This window comes from Callithrix jacchus, chromosome 19, assembly GCF_049354715.1.
Source record: "Callithrix jacchus isolate 240 chromosome 19, calJac240_pri, whole genome shotgun sequence".
Classification (NCBI taxonomy): domain Eukaryota; kingdom Metazoa; phylum Chordata; class Mammalia; order Primates; family Cebidae; genus Callithrix; species Callithrix jacchus.
Window position 1 is genome coordinate 5041531 of NC_133520.1, and position 18319 is coordinate 5059849.

Here is an 18319-nt window from a genome sequence, read left to right on the forward strand (position 1 = left end):
CATGTGCCTGCAGTCTCAGCTACTCAGAAGGCTGAGGTAGGAGGCTCACTTGAGTCCAGGAGTTCAAGGATGGCTGCAGTGAGCTATGATCACACCACTGTACTCTAGCCTGGGTGACAGAATGAGACTTTGTCTTAAAAAAAAAAAAAGCAGCTGGGCGCAGTGGCTTATGCCTGTAATCCCAGCAGTTTGGGAGGCCAAGGCAGGCAGATCATGAGGTCAGGAGTTTGATACCAGCCTGACCAACATGGTGAAACCTCCTCTCTACTAAAAATACAAAAATTAGCAGGGCATGGTGGTGCATGCCTGTAATCCCAGCTACCCAGGAGTCTGAGGCCAGAGAATCGCTTGAACCCAGGAGATGGAGGTTGCAGTGAGCCCAGATCATGCCACTGCACTCCAGCTGGGGGGACAGAGCGAGACTCTGTATTAAAAAAACAAAAAACATCAAACTTTCTACCAAAAAACACAAATGCCTGGTGAGGAACTCGGATGCACATGCCAACAGGGGCTTTCACATCCCTTCAGCTCTGCCTGCAGAGATGCCGGCCTTTCCAGCAGAGTTCACCAGCCTTCCTCAAAGGGATCCTCAGTCAGAAATAGCGTCCACGTGGCAGAAACTAAGCGCGGTCTGTGTGGTGTGTGACGCACTAACAAAAGCGAAGACAGGACTGGGGGCGCGGAACACACAACCCAGCTTCCAAACCAAGCATGATCTGCTGGACCAAGGCCGGAGCAGCATCCAGAAAAGCCCCAGGTGCTACTGGCCGCACTGCCTTAATGTGAAAGAAATGTACTACAGCTGGGTCAAAGTGCCCCGTGTGTCTATTTTAATAGTCGTGACCTTGGAAGTCAAACAGCGACCAGGCATCCCATCTGCTTCAGTCAGCGGTGACTGTGGGCCCAAATGCTCTTGCAAAATGTAACTCATCTCACGGTAGTCTAGTGAGGTGGATGGTTGACCAGCTTTATAAACAAATGCAGCCAGGCTCAGTGGTTCACGCCTGTAATCCCAGCACTTTGGGAGGCCGAAGCAGGTGGACCACTTGAGGTCAGGAGTTCGAGATCAGCCTGGCCAACCTGGTGAAACCTTGTCTCTACTAAAAATACAAAAACTAGCCAGGCGTCCTAGTGCACGCCCAGATTCCCAGCTACTTGGGAGACTGAGGCAGGAGAATTGCGTGAACCCAGGAGGTGGAGGTTGCGGTGAGCTGAGATCATGCCACTGCACCTCAGCCTGGGTGACAGAGCGAGACAAAACAAAGCAAAACAATGCAGAGAGGAGCTGGAACGTTCCCAAGGTCAGACAGCCTGGGAATTGGGTCCTGGTCTCCTTCTCTGTGATCCCACATTGTCTTTTGTTTTTCATTTTTGAGACAGAGTTTCGCTCTTGTTGCCCAGGTTGGAGTGCAATGGGGCCATCTTGGCTCTCTGCAAGCTCCACCTCCCAGGTTCAAGCGATTCTCCTGCCTCAGCCTCCCAAGTAGCTGGGATTACAGGCATGTGCAACCACGCCTGGCTAATTTTGTATTTTTAGTAGAGATGGGGTATCATCATGTTGGCCACGCTGGTCTTGAACTCCTAACCTCAGATGCTCCGCCCGCCTCAGCCTCCCAAAGTGCTGGGATTACAGGTGTGAGCCACTGCACCCAGCCTTCCTGTGTTGTCTTATAGTACCGTCTGCAGGGTTCATCTTTTCCCTGACTCAGTCTTCTTTTAAGAGTGACACAAGACTCTGTGAAGAGCCTCCTGCAGTCTTAGGACCATGGATTATCTGTTCAGAACCAAACCCTGTACGGGCTCGGCCAGGTCACAGGGAGGCAGCAAGTCCCACAAGGACTTCCCAGAATACCTTGCCCAGAGCTTAGACCAGTGGGATCTAGAATCTGAGCAACTTCAGCAGGCCCGGGGTGACCAGGACTCATCCTTCACCGCCCCAGCCCCTGCCCGAGCTTCACGATGCTCCCGGAGCTTCAGCAGTCTAAGCCTCTCGTTTCTGTGGTGACCTGAGCACCTGGGGACATGGGCCAGACGTACCTCCTCTGGAACCTGCAAAATAAAGCAGACACAGTTCAGAAGCCGGGAAAGCAGTCTAAGAAAATGCATCACTGTGCCCTTCCCTTTTGCCGCCCCCTTTTCTCTGCAGCATTAGCAATATCAACTAATTCAGCTGAGTAACTGTTTTCCACGGAACCCAAAGCCTCTCCAGCATGGAAGAAAACCCTCTTATGACACGACAGTCATGTTGATAAGCCCTTACCTTCACTCCCAACGTACAGAGCACAAATCTGAGGTACAGAGATGTGAAGAGACGCGTCTGAGGTGGCAAAGCCCACATCCACCTCCCACCCGGTGGGCCCCATTGGAGGCGGCAGCAGGTGAGGGCTGGCCTGTGTCAGCCAGGTCCAGTGGTCGGGTCTGCATTTCCTTGAGCAAGTCCCTTCCCCTCTCTGGCCTCAGTTTTCTTATCTCAAAAATAGGACCAAATGCTCCCCTAGGTCCTTCCCAACTCTGCAAGCCCATGGCTGCATCTCCAAGCGCAGAAGTTGCGGGGAGAGAACTGTGCATCACAATTCCGACTGCAGTCTCCTTGCAGCTACTCTGCCCCAGATCTGAAGTCCTCCGCTCCGGTCTCAGAGATGGAGGGCTCTGGGGGTCTGTGCATTTTTACAGCTGATGGTGTCTGCCCAGCTCCCTTTCTCAGGTGGGTGAGCAGGTGGAGGTCACTGTCCCATGGGTGGCACACGTTGCCAGTGGTGAGCACAGGGAGCCTCCTCCCCTGGCACCTCATCTGGATTCTCGCAGGGGTGTGCTGGGAAACTGGTTCTTGGAAAGGGTGGAAGCTCTGATTTGTAGCACTTGTCACTTTACATGGTGTAAACAGGTCCCCGCCAGGGCCATTTTCAGGCTGCTGAGGTGACCTCAACAGACATGGGTCAGAGGGAAGACATGGGTTTTGGGAGCTGGGAGGAGCCAGCCGGCCCATCAGACCGAAACACAACCTGCTGAGTGCCCTGAAGTCTTCCTTGCCTCCCTCTTCTCCCGCTGCTAACTGCAGGCTGGGAAAGCTCCTTCTCCTGCTGCAGAAGGGAGTGGGGAGAGCCCAGGGGCCGGCGTGTGGAGTGAGTTCTCAGTGCCCCAGCCCCAGCCTGAAGCAGGAGAGGAGGCTGCCCTCTGGCTGCTGCTGAGCAGGGATTTTCTTCAATTTGGCTCAGAGTGAAATGAAAACACACAGACAGCAGGAGTCTGTGTAGGGATCTGGGCTCCAGCCAGTGGAGCCCCGGGGGAGCATCATGACCAATGTTCCCCTGTCCCGAGCTCTCCACCATCCAGGCCAACGCCTTTGCTGAGCTCCGAGCAGCTGCACCCATGGACTCCACCCTGCCCTCACAGTATGGCCTGACGTGGCCCAGTATATTCTGTGCTTTGGAGATTGGTGGGCCGGCCAGAATGTCAGGCTGGGAGGGCATGAGAAGGAACGGGGGGGTCATGTGAGAGTGGAACTCCCTGGAGGCTGGGTATGAGGGCCCCTTGAAGGGCTTAGCCCCCCACAACCTAGACCGCTGCAGGGGCCTCCCTGCGTGGGCTTCTCCTGAGCCTGGCCAGGCTGGCAGCTTTGCTTTTCCTTGGCAAAGCTCCCTGTCTGGGATCCCATCCTCAGTTCTGCCTCTGGGGTCAGCTTTCCATGCAGGGGCTGAGACAAGCAAAGGAAGAAGGAAGGCAGAAGCCACCCTGCTCTCTGTACCTCGTAGATACCAAAGCCGATGGTGTGCATGTCCTCGCCCATCTTCCTCTGCCGCCGCCGGTGCTTCTGGATGAGCCCCACCAGGAAGGTGCAGCCGCTCTCCCCATCCTCCTGGTCCTCATCCTCCTCCTCCAGCTTGATCAGGTACTGAGGGTTCATCCAGAATGTGTCTGTAGCCAGAGGGGGGTAGAGGAGCCCAGCCCTGAGCAGGCATGCATGGGGGCGGGGACAGCTGCAGGGCGGCTCTGGTCTCAGGCTTGGAGGCTTCTGAGAGAGGGATGGAAATGAAGGGAGATGGTGGGAAAAGGCGGGAGATGGTTGGAGACGGCGGGAGATGGCGGGAGGTAGCGGGAGATGGAGGGAGCTGGCGGGAGGTAGCGGGAGATGGAGGGAGATGGTGGGAGATGGCAGAGGTGGCAGAAGATGCTGGGACATAGAGGGAAACGACAGGAGATGGTGGGAGATGGCAGAGGTGGCAGAAGATGCTGGGACATAGAGGGAAACGACAGGAGATGGTGGGAGATGGCAGAGGTGGCAGAAGATGCTGGGACATAGAGGGAAACGACAGGAGATGGAGGGAGATGGTGGGAGATGGCAGAGGATGCTGGGACATAGAGGGAAACGACAGGAGATGGTGGGAGATGGCAGAGGTGGCAGAAGATGGTCAGAGACGGCGGGAGATGTTGGGAGAGGCTGGAAGATGGCTGGAGATGACAGAAGCAGGGGAACCAGGGTCGGGATGCAGACTGCAGGCCTGGCCAGGCTGGGCACAGGTGGCAGTAGCTGTGGAGAGAGGATAGCTGCACTTGTCTGAATCTAACAGGAACCTGAATTACGTCCAGAGAGAACCTTACAGTTCTCTCTCTGGCTCTCAGGCTGGCTCGTCTTGGGGAGTGGTGTGTCACCCGGGAATGCAGGGTGGTTAGAGCTGTGACTTCCCCTCATACCTTCTCGTCACTGGGCTGTGATGGGGGGTTGGAGGCGGGGCTCGGCTGGCCTGGGGGACTCAGGCCCCTGCTCCCTGTGCTAGCCAGTCTCCGCCCCCTCAGTGAGCCCGGAGGCCAAGAACATCCTGTGCCTAATTCCAGACTCTGGTTCTGCAACCCTTGACCTCTCGGGCCTATTTCCTTGCCCTCCTGTGATGTCTCCACCCTCCTTACTTCCAAAACCCATTTATTAAAAAAATCTAAGATTCATTCATGTTTAAGGGAATTATGCTAACCACCTTTCCATACCTAATGGGATAAAACCCTAACCGTGAAATTAAAGGTCCTGTCCTGTGTAGGGGTTGGCAGCTATGGTCCTGCAGGATGCCACCTGTTTTTGTAAGTATCGCTTTATTGGAACGTAGCCACAGCCATTTGCTTAAATATGGCTGCCTTTGGGTTACAGCAATACAGTTGCTGCAGTAGAGACTCAGTGGCCCACAAAGCCAAAAGTGTTTCCTATCTGGCCCTTTAGAGGGAGTTTTCCACTCCTGATCTAGTGGGTAGGAGAGGTCCTTTGTTGGGGGCAGAGAGCCTTCCCAGCACCTCTGGGACTGCCACTTGGTGGCTGCATACTTGAGGTGAAGGAGTCAGAGCCCCAGAGCTGTAGGTCAGCTAGTTCCAGTCTGACTACTTGTCCTGTGGCCCTGGTACGCTAATTAGAGCCTCAGTTTCCTCATCTGTAACAGAGAATCACTATGTGACCATGACCTGCCGCCACTGTACTTACAGAGTGACCCCACAGTCAGGGGGCCTGGATTCAAATCCCAGCATGCCCTGCAGCCTCTCCAAGCCTCAGTTTCCTCATCTTAAAGATGGAGGTGATAGGAAAGTGCCCGCCTCAGAAGTTTGTTGGGAAGATTAGATAGACTATTACACAGGCTGAATATCCCTTATCTGAAACTCTTGGGGCCAGAAGTGTTTCCGATTTGGGGCTTCTTGGATTTTGGAATATTTGTATATACATAACATGTCTTGGAGATGGAACTCAAGTCTAAAGACAAAACTCATTTCTGTTTCATATAGAACTTATACATAGAGGCTAAAGGTAATTTTATAGCAGAGTTAAAACAATTTTGTGCATGAAACTGTTTTTACTACGACCGTCACCTGAAGCCAAGTGTGGAATTTTCCACTTGTGGTGTCACGTTGGGGCTCAAAAAGTTTTGGACTTTGGAGCCTTCAGATTTCACATTTTCAGATGACAGATCCTCAGGCTGTGTACAAAGCACTTAGGACAGTTCCAAGCACTGAAGCTGTGCCCCGGAACTGGCAGATGTCATCATGATGGACAGCTGCTGATGGACTAAGCCCTGAAGGCAGAAGAATCGAGGCGCTCGGCAAAGCTGGACGAGGAGAAGTCTTCACCCTCATCAGCGCAGGGGCCAGTCAACATTTTCGGGTTGAACTGAGCATCCAAGAGGGTGTGTGGCACAAACCGGGCCTGACATGTGGAGGCCTCCCTGGTGCGGGGCAAGGTTCCCCTGCAGGCTTGCTGCCTGGGCGTGGGGCACATAGAGCGGCTCACGGCTGTGAAGTGGGATCGGGCACTGCTCCCGTGAGCATGGTGGAGGGTTGTGGTGGAAGGTAACAATGGCCACCGGGGAATCTAGGGCCTGGAGAGGACATCACAGAAATCATGGGTCTTGGGTTTGGCCTGGGTAGGGTAGCCAATGAATGCAGGAGGTAAGGGATTGAGAAAGAGAGCAAGGCGGCGGGGAGGAAGACAGAGAGGGTTTTAGTGAGCGGGAGCTGCCCCTGGGGCTGCCTGCTGGGGGGTGGCACACAGGGTGGGGTAAGGGGAGCCTTGGCCTTTGGTGGCCCCACATTGCAACAGCCCTTACTGGGATAGTTCCTGCAGCCTCCCGCGGTGGAGCCCCTCCTCCAGTTCCCATCCATCTTGGTGAGTTTCCACTTCTTGTAGCTGTCTCTGGTGAGGGTGTCCGGGGTCAGGTTGCAGATCTCCAGGCGGGAATAGTGCCTCAGGAAGTCACCAAAAGACATCCTGGCAAAAGCAGAGACACAGCCATCGCAGGGGATACGAGGACACACTGGTAAGCCTTGACTTTCCACCAACACCAGACCAGGAGCTACCCAAAGCCAGGCAGAGCAGCTCGCTGGAGCGGAGTGGGTGGGAACCAGGTTCGGAATCAGAAGGCCCAGATTCCAGGCCTGGCACTGCAACTTTCTAGCTGGGTGACTTTGAGCAAGTTACTTAAACTTCTCGAAGCTCAGAACTCTCATCTGCATAAATGGGAGCCGTGCCCATCAAAGATGACAATAATGGGTGCCATTTGGTAAAGCGCACGTGTGTACAGGTGCAGGTGGTCCTTAGAGTGGCACAGACATAATGGACATGTGGGTCCCTCGCTGCTCACTAAGGGACCCGTTTCTTAAGGGGCTGGGATGAATCTCCAGGAACCTGGGGGAGAAAGGCTCCATCTTTCTCTTGTTTCCTCCTGGGCTCTGAACATTACCCGAGGAATTCCTTTCAGCCTTTTTGTGAAGCTGTTCGGCTCATAAACCCCATTGTCAAGATGGACCACTGAAGGGGCTTAAGAATTTCTTTATTGGGGGTCTTATAGTGAATTTAAAATAGCAACAAAACCAAGATCCTCCACTCCCATGTCCTCCACATGGTAAACTCACTTTTGGCCGACACTCTTTCTTATTAGGAGCTTTCTAGTACAGAACACTGGGGCAGGCAGAGCTTTCCCTGAAGCCTCCATGAGTCTTACCAGAATTCTCCATCTTCATGCCGTCTGGTCAGCCTTTCTCTCTCCTCCGGGTCTATAGTGTTCCAGCTTGGGCAGCTGGAACAAAGTATTGAGAGAGGCGTTAGTGTACGATGATTCTCCCCAAAGGTCCCAGAGTTGAGGAAGAGGGACATCTGCCTCCACCTGTGAGGGCTCAGGCTCCAGAAAGGGGAAAGCAGCCCACACCTGACTAAGATCTGCATTTAAATTATCTTACAGAACTTTAAAGCCTACAGAACACTATTCAGATGCACACCAGGGAGCAAAGTGAGAGGGTGAGTTGTTCCGGAAGACAGTGGAAGGAAGAGTCCAGAAATGAACACAGTCATTAGAGGGAGACCGAGCAGCATTAGTTGCCCAGTTGAGATGGGGCCTGGCAGCTCTTTTAGGGGCAATTGAAGATCTGATGAGGAACATCTGGTCTTGGCCTCTGCAGCTGGCCTGGGAAGCCTCGGCAGGTGTGTCTGTCCATGGAGCAGAAGGACCTGGCCGTGTGCACAGGATAGACTAACCACTGCCTGAGCTTCGGCTGGAATTACACACACGCCTCCGCACTGCCCACCTCTCCAACCTGAGGCAGAACAAGTAGGCTGAGGTTGCCACAGCAGACGCTCAAACAAGTGTTTACCCCGAACAGCTGAGGTTTCAACAGGCCTACCAGTGAGCCCTGGCAACCAACAGAGGGATGCTTCCCTGGTCTTTGGTACAAAGTTCATATCCCTAGAATAGAAGAAGTTCCTGGGGGACGGTGGGGTGTATTTTTTTTCCCCTGAAAACCCCATAGAAGGGTGGATCTGAGCCAGGGAAGGGATGAGCCAAGAGGCAGTGAAAGGAATGAACTTCAAGGAGCAGCTTGGGGCCTGGAAGAAGGCACTTAGGCTGCTGGAGGAGTGTCCTGGTCAAAAGACCCTTTGAGGGGCCCCTGTCCATGGGTCTCTCTCCACGTGACCTGGGCTCTCGGGCCGTATTTCTCAGCATAATGCGCATGTCTTCTTCTTTCACCCTCTTCAAGAGCCTCCAGCACCACACCCCCCCACCCGGCCCGAGGCCTGCCCCTCCTCACTTGTCATTCCACCGCCCTGTCCACTCCACTTCTCCCCAGGGGTTTCGGATGCGGATCAGTTTCTGTAGGCTTCCATTACTTTCAACCTGCAGGATTAGATGAGAGGGAAGTTCAGTTCAAGCCAGGGCTATAAACACTTGGGCCCCAAACCCCCTTCTGCATGAGCCAGGAGGTATGGGGGTGAGGATGGTGGGGAGGGTTTGGGGGCTGAGTCCACGTATGTGGGAGGATCACAAAAGCTAGAGGGGGCTTGGCACCCAGATTTCTCGCTGCTACCCAGCTTTGGAAAATGAGAATTAAAGCGCCCAGGATCCAGCTCTTGGGAGATGGGGCTGCTGGTGCCTCACCTCTGAACCTCAGCTGAACTGACTCGAATAGGATGTGCTCTTGTTAAAGGAGCTCAGGGACGCTTGACCACCTGTTGGTGATAACAGGCACACGCAGTGAGTGAATTCTGATTGAGTCCTGCATAGGGCAGGGGTGGGTGGCCAGAAAGGACATCTTGGGCAATTGGGAAAATGTTAATATGGACTTTATAATAGATGACATTACTGAATTAATGTTTATTTTCTTAGGTGTGGGAACAGTAGTGGAATTACTTAAGAGAATGCACTTATTCATAGAGGATAAATGCTGAAATACTGAGGAGGGAAGTGTCATAACATCTGCAACTTACTTTTATATGGCTCAAAAAAAGTACACACACAGAGATAAAGTAGGCATGGTAAAGGTTAGCAATTGGTGAATCTAGGGGAGTGGCAATTGGATAGTTATTATGCTAGTCTTTCGACTTTTCGGCAGACTTGAAAATTTTCAAATAAAAAGGTGTGTGTGAGGGGGGTAGTTAAAAAAATCAAGGTGGCAGGGCGTGGTGGCTCATGCCTGTAATCCCAGCACTTTGGGAGGCCCAGGTGGGTAGATCATGAGGTCAGATCAAGAACTTCCTGGCTAACACGGTGAAACCCCATCTCTACCAAAAATACAAAAAAATTAGCTGGGCGTGGTGACACGTGCCTGTAGTCTCAGCTCCTCAGGAGGCTGAGGCAGAAGAACTGCTTGAATCTGGGAGGCGGAGGTTGCAGTGAGCCAAGATCGTGCCACTGCACTCCAGCCTGGGCAAGAGAGCAAGACTCCATCTCAAAAAAGAAAAAAAAAAAAATCAAGGTTAAAAAAAAAAGAACATGGAACATGCAGAAGACCTGGTGTCTAGACTGGGTTCTGTAATTAACAGTGAACTTGAGCTGCTTGCTAATTTTTTTTTTTTTTTTTTTTTTGAGACAGGGTCTTACTTTGTCACCGAGGCTGGGGTGCAATGGCAATGATCATGGCTCACTGCAGCCTCCACCTCCCAGGCTCAAGTGATCCTCCCACCTCAGCCTCCGGAGTAGCTGGGATGACACCTCAGCTGCATGTCACCATGCCCGGCTAACATTTTTTTGTACAGATGGGTTCTTGCTGGGTAGCCCAGGCTGGTCTTGAACTCCTAGGCTCAAACGATCCTCCCAATTCGGGCCCCCAAAGTGCTGGGATTTCATGTGTGAGCCACCTTACCAGCCCATAATATTTGCAATAACAACAGCGATCGCAACAGCAAGGACAGCTGCCTCCTTATATACGATGTGTGAGGCACCTCTGAGCACTTTACATATATTAACGATTGAAGTTAATGGATATTAATATCATTTCCATTTTTAAAATGAGGAACGAAGGGACAGAAAGTTCCAGTAACTGGCCCAGGCCACACAGCTGGTAAGAGGCAGTCAGATTTGAACATGGGCACGAATGCTTTTACGAGATCAAATGTGAAAGCGCCTTATTGAGTATAAAACACTATTCAGATGCATTGTTTTATTATTTCTAGCTGATCAAAATAGTAAGGTCGTAACTGTAAAATGGTAAAATCTCAAACAAGTAAAACCTGGGCCCCGGCGCCGGCCAGTGCGGCCACCAGGGGGCAGCGCGGCGCGCGCGGCGCACGCGGCGCCCGGGCTGGAAAGTGACACGCTTCGCCTCCCGCTCGGAACTTCGGGAGTGCGGGGCCTGGGTGCAAACGAGACCACCGTGGGGCCGCGCGGGCCCTTGGGCATGACCACAGACTGTGGCCGCCGCGTTAGGACAGCAGGACCCCTGCACATCCCGCCGGCCGTTACCTCCTCCGCGCCGGTGACCGAGTACGCGTGCCCCTTCACCAGCTTCTGAAACGTGATGGCCTCCGAGTCCGCGGCGCTGGTGATCTGCAAACACGGCCACGGTGAGCCGGGCCGCACCCGCCCTCCTTCCCTCCCTCGCTCGTTCCCCCCTCCCTCCCTCGCTCCCCCCCCTCCCTCCCTCGCTCCCCCCCTCCCTCCCTTCCTCCCACACTCCCTCTCCCTCCCTCCCTCCCACACTCCCTCCCCCTCCCCCCTCCCTCCCTCCCTCGCTCCCCCCTCCCTCCCTCCCTCCCTCCCTCGCTCGTTCCCCACTCCCTCCCTCCCTCCCTCCCTCGCTCGTTCCCCACTCCCTCCCCTCCCCCCTCCCTCCCTCGCTACCCCCCTCCCTCCCTCGCTCCCCCCTCCCTCCCTCGCTCCCCCCTCCCTCCCTCGCTCCCCCCTCCCTCCCTTCCTCCCACACTCCCTCTCCCTCCCTCCCTCCCACACTCCCTCTCCCTCCCTCCCTCCCACACTCCCTCCCCCTCCCCCCTCCCTCCCTCCCTCGCTCCCCCCTCCCTCCCTCCCTCCCTCGTTCCCCACTCCCTCCCTCCCTCCCTCCCTCCCTCGCTCCCCCCTCCCTCCCTCCCTCCCTCGCTCGTTCCCCACTCCCTCCCCTCCCCCCCCTCCCTCGCTCCCCCCCCTCCCTCCCTCGCTCCCCCCTCCCTCCCTCCCTCGCTCCCCCCCCTCGCTCCGGTCCTGCAGCCGGGCGGGACCGCAGGGCGCACTAGCGCGCGAGCCGAGGCCTGGGGCCCGAGGCTCAGGGCTGCCCTTTCTTGCACCTGGAGAACGCTTCCCACCGCGTTCCAATGCCGAGTGCCGAGAACCACCGGAGGACAGGCGGAATGCAACCCTCCGGGGGAGCGAGCACACGCATTCCCGGGTGAACAGCGCATCCACGGATGTCTGCAGCCCGGGGAGGGCGGGAGAGGGCCGGTGGGGGTCCTCCATGGCGCAGGGCTGACACCCAGACAGCCTCCAGTGGCCCACAGGCACTGAGCACAGCCCTCGCCCCACCACCAGCCCAGCGGCAGGGTTTACACCAGGACGGTTCTTTGCTCTAGTCTGAGTCGGGATTTGCTTCAGTTTTAAGAACTCCTCACAGCCTCCCCTTTCCCCCATCTATTCTGATGGAGGTTGAGCCTGGGAAGAAGGGCTGGGGTACAAAGGGTCTTCTGCCTCCACGTGTTCTGCTGATACACTGAGAATTCCTGCCTGGGGTGTCTGACCGACATTTTGGCTCTAAAAGCCAGGGCTTCTTATCTCTGTCCCCGGCAGAGACCAGAACCTGGATGGGATAAAGCTCAGAGGCTGGGCACAGCGTTTGCCCCAAGGCTCCTGGGCGCAGTGCCCACCTCCCATCCCCTGGTGAGGATTGCCAGCAAGGCTATTATGAGGAAATGGTTCCTCTCTTCCTTCTGAATTCTCCCACAGGCCTATTAGCTCTGCAAGAGTCCGGGGGAAGGCTGCACACCTCTGCGGACGGAGGGGAAGGTGGCAGGGGCAGTGGGTGGCAGGGGCTCCCAGGGAACCTGTGGTCAGAGGGGTGGGGGTGACTCAGAGCAGGCTGAGAGCAGGAAGCACTGGAGGCAGCACCTCGGACAGCCTGACCTTTGTCTGGCAACCCTTGGTTTCCAGGTGATGAGCCATAATGGTCGACATCCACCTTAATAATGGCTCAGAAACCGATACCCCAAGAGATGCACTTTGAAATGCTGAACTGAAGAAGCCTCAAGATCTTGCTGACCTCCCCTTTCCTTCTCTCAATCCACTCTCCCACAAAGCACAGGAGGAAGCTATTCTCTCAAGTTCCCTCACCTGCCTAAAGCCTAGACCTGCTAAAGATGAAAACAGTTACCTCTGGTCCTTTCCTTGAGTTTTTATGAACTGAACTCATACTGCAGGAAGAAAGACCAGGCTGTCAACGTGCCTAGACGGACTTGTCACAAACCACTGTCGGCTCTGCAGGCCCAACAGACTTTACCGCAGGCTGTTATGTTCTTTAAGCCCATTGAATTCCACTGAAAATCATTTGACATCCCTAAAATCATCCACACCTCCCCATCTCCCTTCCCCTAAGAGGAAGGGTGTATAACCATCTGTATCCCAAGCATGGTAGGGAAATCACTTGTGATTCTCCCCATGCGCATTCATACATTTGTATGCCATTTCTTTTATTAGTCTTCCTCTTGCCAGCTGATTTTCAGCAGACCTTCAGAGGGTGGAGAGAGGTTTTCCTTTGGCCCCTACGTGGACGAGGGCTGCATTACGTTGTACACAGCAGCAGTGGCTTCCCTTGGGCGCTGTGGGAGCCTCCCTTAAGCAAGAGCAGATGGGGTGAGGCTAGGGAAGGCAGCCTGGACTTACATCGATGGAGCAGCCAAGGAGAGAGCCTTTTTCCAGAGCTTTCTGGATGATCTTGAACAGGTTGGGAGGGGGCTTCTTCAACTCATACCACTCAGCAATGCCTCCAGTGAAGTCTTCAAAGCCCTCAGTGGTGGCACCCCCTGAGAGCGCTTCATAACATCCATTGATCCTACAAGAGGGGTTACATGCTACCATTACCCTTGACACTACTGATGTACATCCCCCACCCCCTAGTATCCCTTAGGTTTGATGCTCCAGGGACCCCCTGCTCACATTCTCCTTGGATTTGTCCCCAGCTTGGGGTGCCCAGGAAGGCAAGATATGGTGTCCGCAGTTAACATTTCCCTGGTATTCTGTGTTTTAAAAAAATCATCAGGCCAGGTGTGGTAGATCACGCCTGTAATCCCAGTATTTCGGGAGGCTGAGGTGGGTGGATCATTTGAAGTCAGGAGTCTGAGACCAGCCTGGCCAACATGGTGAAACCCCGTCTCTACTAAAAATACAAAAAAATTAGCTGGGTGTGGTGGCGCGTGCCTGTAGTCCCAGCTGCTCGGGAGGCTGAGGCAGGAGAATTGCTGAAACTCCAGAGGCGGAGCCTGCAGTGAGCCAAGATCATACCACTGCGCTCCAGCCTGGGCAACAGAGCGAAACTCTGTATCAAAAAAAAAAGTTCTCAGAGAACCTTAGAGTTGGAAGGACCTTAGTAATTTTCTGGATGAAACTCCTGTATTGATTCTTTCTACATCCTGACAAGAAAGGGGAGGACTAATGGGTCGTTTGGCATTGATAGCTTAAAAAAGGACACCAATTCAATAATGGAAGCGGTTTCCCTGAGAAACAGGCAGTGCGTTGGCAAGGGCTTAGTGCTCCTGACTCCTGATGCTGTAGCCCGGTGACCTCCCTGACTCGAGTATTGAGCAGTGGGACTCAGAAGCAGCCCTCAGCCCCCAGGTTCTCACAGCTGACCCCTCCTTCTTGGATTGAGACTGTAAGACACAGAAATCCACTTGCTGCCTTAGAGTGGGGTCACTTTAATGGAAGGAGTCGGGCAGCACAGCCAACATGGGGCCATTCTGGAGAGGGGCTGCTGTGGGGCTTCCTACTGAGAATGGGCAGCCCTGGGCACTGGACGAACTCCACTGTGGGCAGCTGGGGTGGGAAGCAGCTGCTAATCAGTCACATCTATTCTGGGCAAGTTTCCTACCTCTGCAATGAATGTTTTGCCCATTGGCAAAAACTTTTTTTTTTGTGTTGATACGAATGTGTCCTGCCAAGGAAGTGAGCCCCTTCTCAAGGCCAGCACAACCAGTACCATTAGTTGTTCCTGTGCATTTGGCTAAAGATGGTGACAGCTGTCATCTATTGGCGTACAGTGTGGCCAGGCACGGCAGGACTATCCCCTCGCATTTAGAGCCGAATTTTGGCCGAAGGAGTCCTTCCATAGAAAAGGACTTCCACTCAAAGTAGTCTTTTTGGAATCCAGGACAGTGGGGGCAGGCCATGGGGCCAGGGGAGGCATGGCAACTTACTTGGCGTAGGCCTTCTCCAGCAGGGCGCTCCAAAACTCGTTCCCCTCGGCTGAATGCACGAAGAGCAGCTCCCCATCCTTGGTGGGCAGCCTGTCATCCACCACCACCTCCACCCACTCGCCATATTGCCAAAACTGCAGGACAAGAGGAGAGGTGGGCTGGAGGAGGAGCTGGTGGCAGCGCTGGGACTCTGAGCCTCAGCTGCCTCTGGCTCCCCTCGCCCTGATCCCCTGGAATAGCTTCCCTGAGCCCGTCCTGGGACGCCTATGCAGGCCAAGTCTTCACTGAAAAAGCAAATACAGAGGCACCCGTCCATCCCTCCAAATCTACGCCCGCCTCTTTAGCATTCTGCCCTGCACCTTAGGCTTTCTTTTTTTTTTTTGAGACCATGTCTTGCTCTGTTGCCCAAGCTGGAGTGCAGTGGTGTGATCTCAGCTCACTGCAATCTCCACCTCCCGGATTCAAGTGATTCTCTTGCCTCAGCCTCCTGAGTAGCTGGGATTAAAGACTCGTGCCACCACACTCAGCTAATTTTTTTTTTTTTAAGTAGAGACAGGTTTTCCCCATATTGCCCAGGCTTGTCTCGAATTCCTGGGCTCAAGCAATCCATATGCCTCGGCCTCCCAAAGTGCTGACATTACAAGGATGAGCCACAGCAACTTGACTGGCTTTTCTTTTTCTTTTCTCTTCTTTTTTTTTTTTGAGATGGAGTCTCGCTCTGTTGCCCAGGCTGGAGTGCAGTGGCACTGTCTTGGCTCACTATAACCTCTACCTCTTTGGTTAAAGCGATTCTCCTGCCTCAGCCTCCCAAGTAGCTGAGACTATAGGTGTGCACCACTATGCCCAGCTAATTTTTGTATTTTTAGTTGAGATGGGGTTTCATTATGTTGGCCAGGCTGGTCTCGAACTCCTGACCTCAAATGATCCACGCATGTAGCCTCCCAAAGTGCTGAGATTACAGGCATGAGCCACCACACCCGGCCAGCTTTTTCAATTATTCCTCATTTACCAGCATAAAAGGATGAGAACTTCAATGTTTTGTTTCAAACTTCAAATAATACAGTTTTTTTTTTTAACTTGGGAATTATTTCCTGAATACTTTGCTCTACCTCCCCTTTTCCATGTCCCAAGAAGCCCCCCAGGGCCATCCTGGCAGGGTCCCACATTGGGTAAGCCAGAAAGCTTCCTGCTCTCACCCAGCGTCCTTTGTAGAACAGCGTGGGTCTTGGGAGTCTGCGAACACCAGGAACTGACGAACCCAGACAAGCCAGGAGACTTCCTAGCCCCCTGGACCCGATGAGGAACCACCTGAGTCAACCATTAAGTTACCTGGAAGTGGAAGATGCCTGCATAGTTCTCCTGGAAGCTCTGGTTTAGGGGGACGACTCGAGCCAGGATCTCTTCATTCAAAGTGAGGGAGGCAATGGCGGCCAGCAGCCAGCAGTCACCTGTGAACACAGCACAAGGAGCTGTTATCAGAGGGTCTCAGAACCAGGAGCATGTTAAAAATCTTGTCTCCATCTCTGGGGGCTTGAAGTCTAAGACAACCTGTGAATAGACAGAGTGAAGTTTCAGGCAGTCCTCCATCTGCGGGTCGGGTCAGGGGGGTTGGGTGCTATTAGGTTGGTGCGAAAGTAATTGCGAGTTTTGCACCAACCTAGTGTTTTGAGGGAAATGCAAAGGGAGAAATGTTTTTGCGTTTGTGGTTGGGCAGAGATGGGAAATTCCATTCCCTCAAAGACCCAGAACTCTGGGGGCTGAACTGTGTCCTCAGAGCCCAGCCCTGCCTGATTAGCTGCAGACGCTCCACAGTGAGCATCTGTGGAGGGAAGGAAACCAGCGCAGTTGCAGAGGCTTCTGAGCACACAGGCTTTGAATAGGAGTTTGAGCTGGGTGTGCTGGTGTGCGCCTGGAGTCCCAGCTATAATATTAATACTTGGGCGGCTGGGGTGGGAGTATCCCCCGAGCCCAGGATTTCAAGGCTGCAGTGAGCCATGATCGCACCATTTGCACTCTATGCTGGGCAACTGAGGGAGACCCTCATCTCTAAATAAACACACACATTTATAAAGGGGAGTTGAGTGAGAGAAAGGAAACGTAGTGTGAGACAGGAAGGGGACAAACGTTGCACGCCTCCTAGGAGGAGGGTCCAAGACAGGAAAAGAGGCCCCAGCAGGGAGTATAATTGCAGGAAGTGGGGAGCAGAGCAGATGGAAAAGCCCTGAGACAGAGGTAGAAGGCTGGATTATCTCCAAGGGTTTCTGTTCGGAGGGCAGAGGTCACTTCAAGGGGTAGATGAGGACGGACACAACGAGGTGAGCAGCTGGCCCCTCTCGGAGCCTCAGGACCCTCCCCCATGACGTGGATAAGTGTGAGGCATAATGAGAGCAGGTTCGTAACGTACTCGGCCCCCATTTGGTGCCAAGTGTTGGTTCTCAGCACAGCAGACACCACAATCATTTCATGCAGTTAGAAGCAAGCTGATGCCAGCAACGGCACCTAGATGATTTGCAGGGAGGGGTCACCTCCACCACAAAACAAAAACAAAGTGGAGTGGGCTGGGAAGAGGAGAGGAAGTTTACTCCATTCTTAAGGAATGTGTATTCTTACAATTTCCCATGACAATAATGGGAAGTAGCCTCAAAGGAGTTTCACTGTTGGATTTATTTTCACCAATGGACAGGTTTATTAAAAATGTTATTGAAGACTAGGTGCACTGGCTCACGCCTGTAATCTCAATACTTTGGGAGGCCAAGGCCAGTGGATTGTTTCAGCACTGGAGTTTGAGACTGGCCTTGGCAACATGGCAAAATTTCATCTAGACAAAAAATATAAAAATTTGCTGGGTGTGGTGGTGGACGCCTGTGCTCCCAGCTGCTTGGGAGGCTGAAGTGGGAGGATCGTTTGAGCCCAGGAGGTGGAGGCTGCAGTGAGATCATGCCACTGCACTCAGCCTGGATGAGAGAAGAGCAAGACCGTGTCTCAAAATGTATGTGTATATTATATATTTAATGTATTGCTATTGACATAGATCAGTTACACACATATACACAGATATATGTTATTGAAGTTCACTGAATTCTTTGGTTTTGTTTTCTTTTGTTTTTTGAGACAGAGTCTTGCTCTTGTCACCCAGGCTGGAGTACAGTGGTATCATCTTGGCTCACTGCAACCTCAGCCTCCTGGGTTCAAGTGATTCTCTTGCTTCAGGCTCCCAAGTAACTGGGATTACAGGCACGCGCCACCATGTCCGGCTAATTTTTTGAATTTCTAGTAGAGACAGGGTTTCACCATGTTGGCCAGGCTGGTCTTGAACTCCTGACCTCAGGCGATCCACCTGCCTCGGCCTCCTGAAGTGCTGGGATTACAGGCGTGAGCCACTAGGCCCAGCTGAAGTTCACTGAATTCCTTGAATTCTGATTGATGACTTAGTATCCTGAGAGTTCCTGACCTAGCTTGTCCTGTTAGCACTTAGGTTGCTTACAGCTCTTTGAGGCCTGTATACGCTAATGACACATCTGTGGTAAGTGGAGGCATAGCCCCTCAGTCAGTCAGTCAGTCGGTAGCCTGGTGGCACATGCCTGCAATACTTGGGAGGCTGAGGCAGGAGAACTGCTTGAACCTGGGAGGTGGAGGCTACAGTGAGCCAAGCTTATACCACTGCACTCTAGCCTGGTCAACAAAGGA

At 53.5% G+C, this 18319-nt stretch overlaps 1 protein-coding gene across 1 annotated transcript in view; it reads right to left on the reverse strand.

Moving 5' to 3' along the window:
* The window catches only part of CAPN2 (calpain 2), a 62377-nt gene that overhangs the window by 14586 nt on the left and 29472 nt on the right, over nucleotides 1-18319 (reverse strand). Inside the window, exons 3-11 of the mRNA XM_035281448.3 lie at nucleotides 15962-16080; nucleotides 14633-14766; nucleotides 13104-13272; nucleotides 10701-10784; nucleotides 8551-8636; nucleotides 7470-7544; nucleotides 6576-6736; nucleotides 3746-3915; nucleotides 2038-2049 (exon numbers count right to left, since the gene is read on the reverse strand). Of these exons, the coding sequence (XP_035137339.2) occupies nucleotides 2038-2049; nucleotides 3746-3915; nucleotides 6576-6736; nucleotides 7470-7544; nucleotides 8551-8636; nucleotides 10701-10784; nucleotides 13104-13272; nucleotides 14633-14766; nucleotides 15962-16080 (1010 nt within the window). The remainder of the gene's footprint in view (nucleotides 1-2037; nucleotides 2050-3745; nucleotides 3916-6575; nucleotides 6737-7469; nucleotides 7545-8550; nucleotides 8637-10700; nucleotides 10785-13103; nucleotides 13273-14632; nucleotides 14767-15961; nucleotides 16081-18319) is intronic.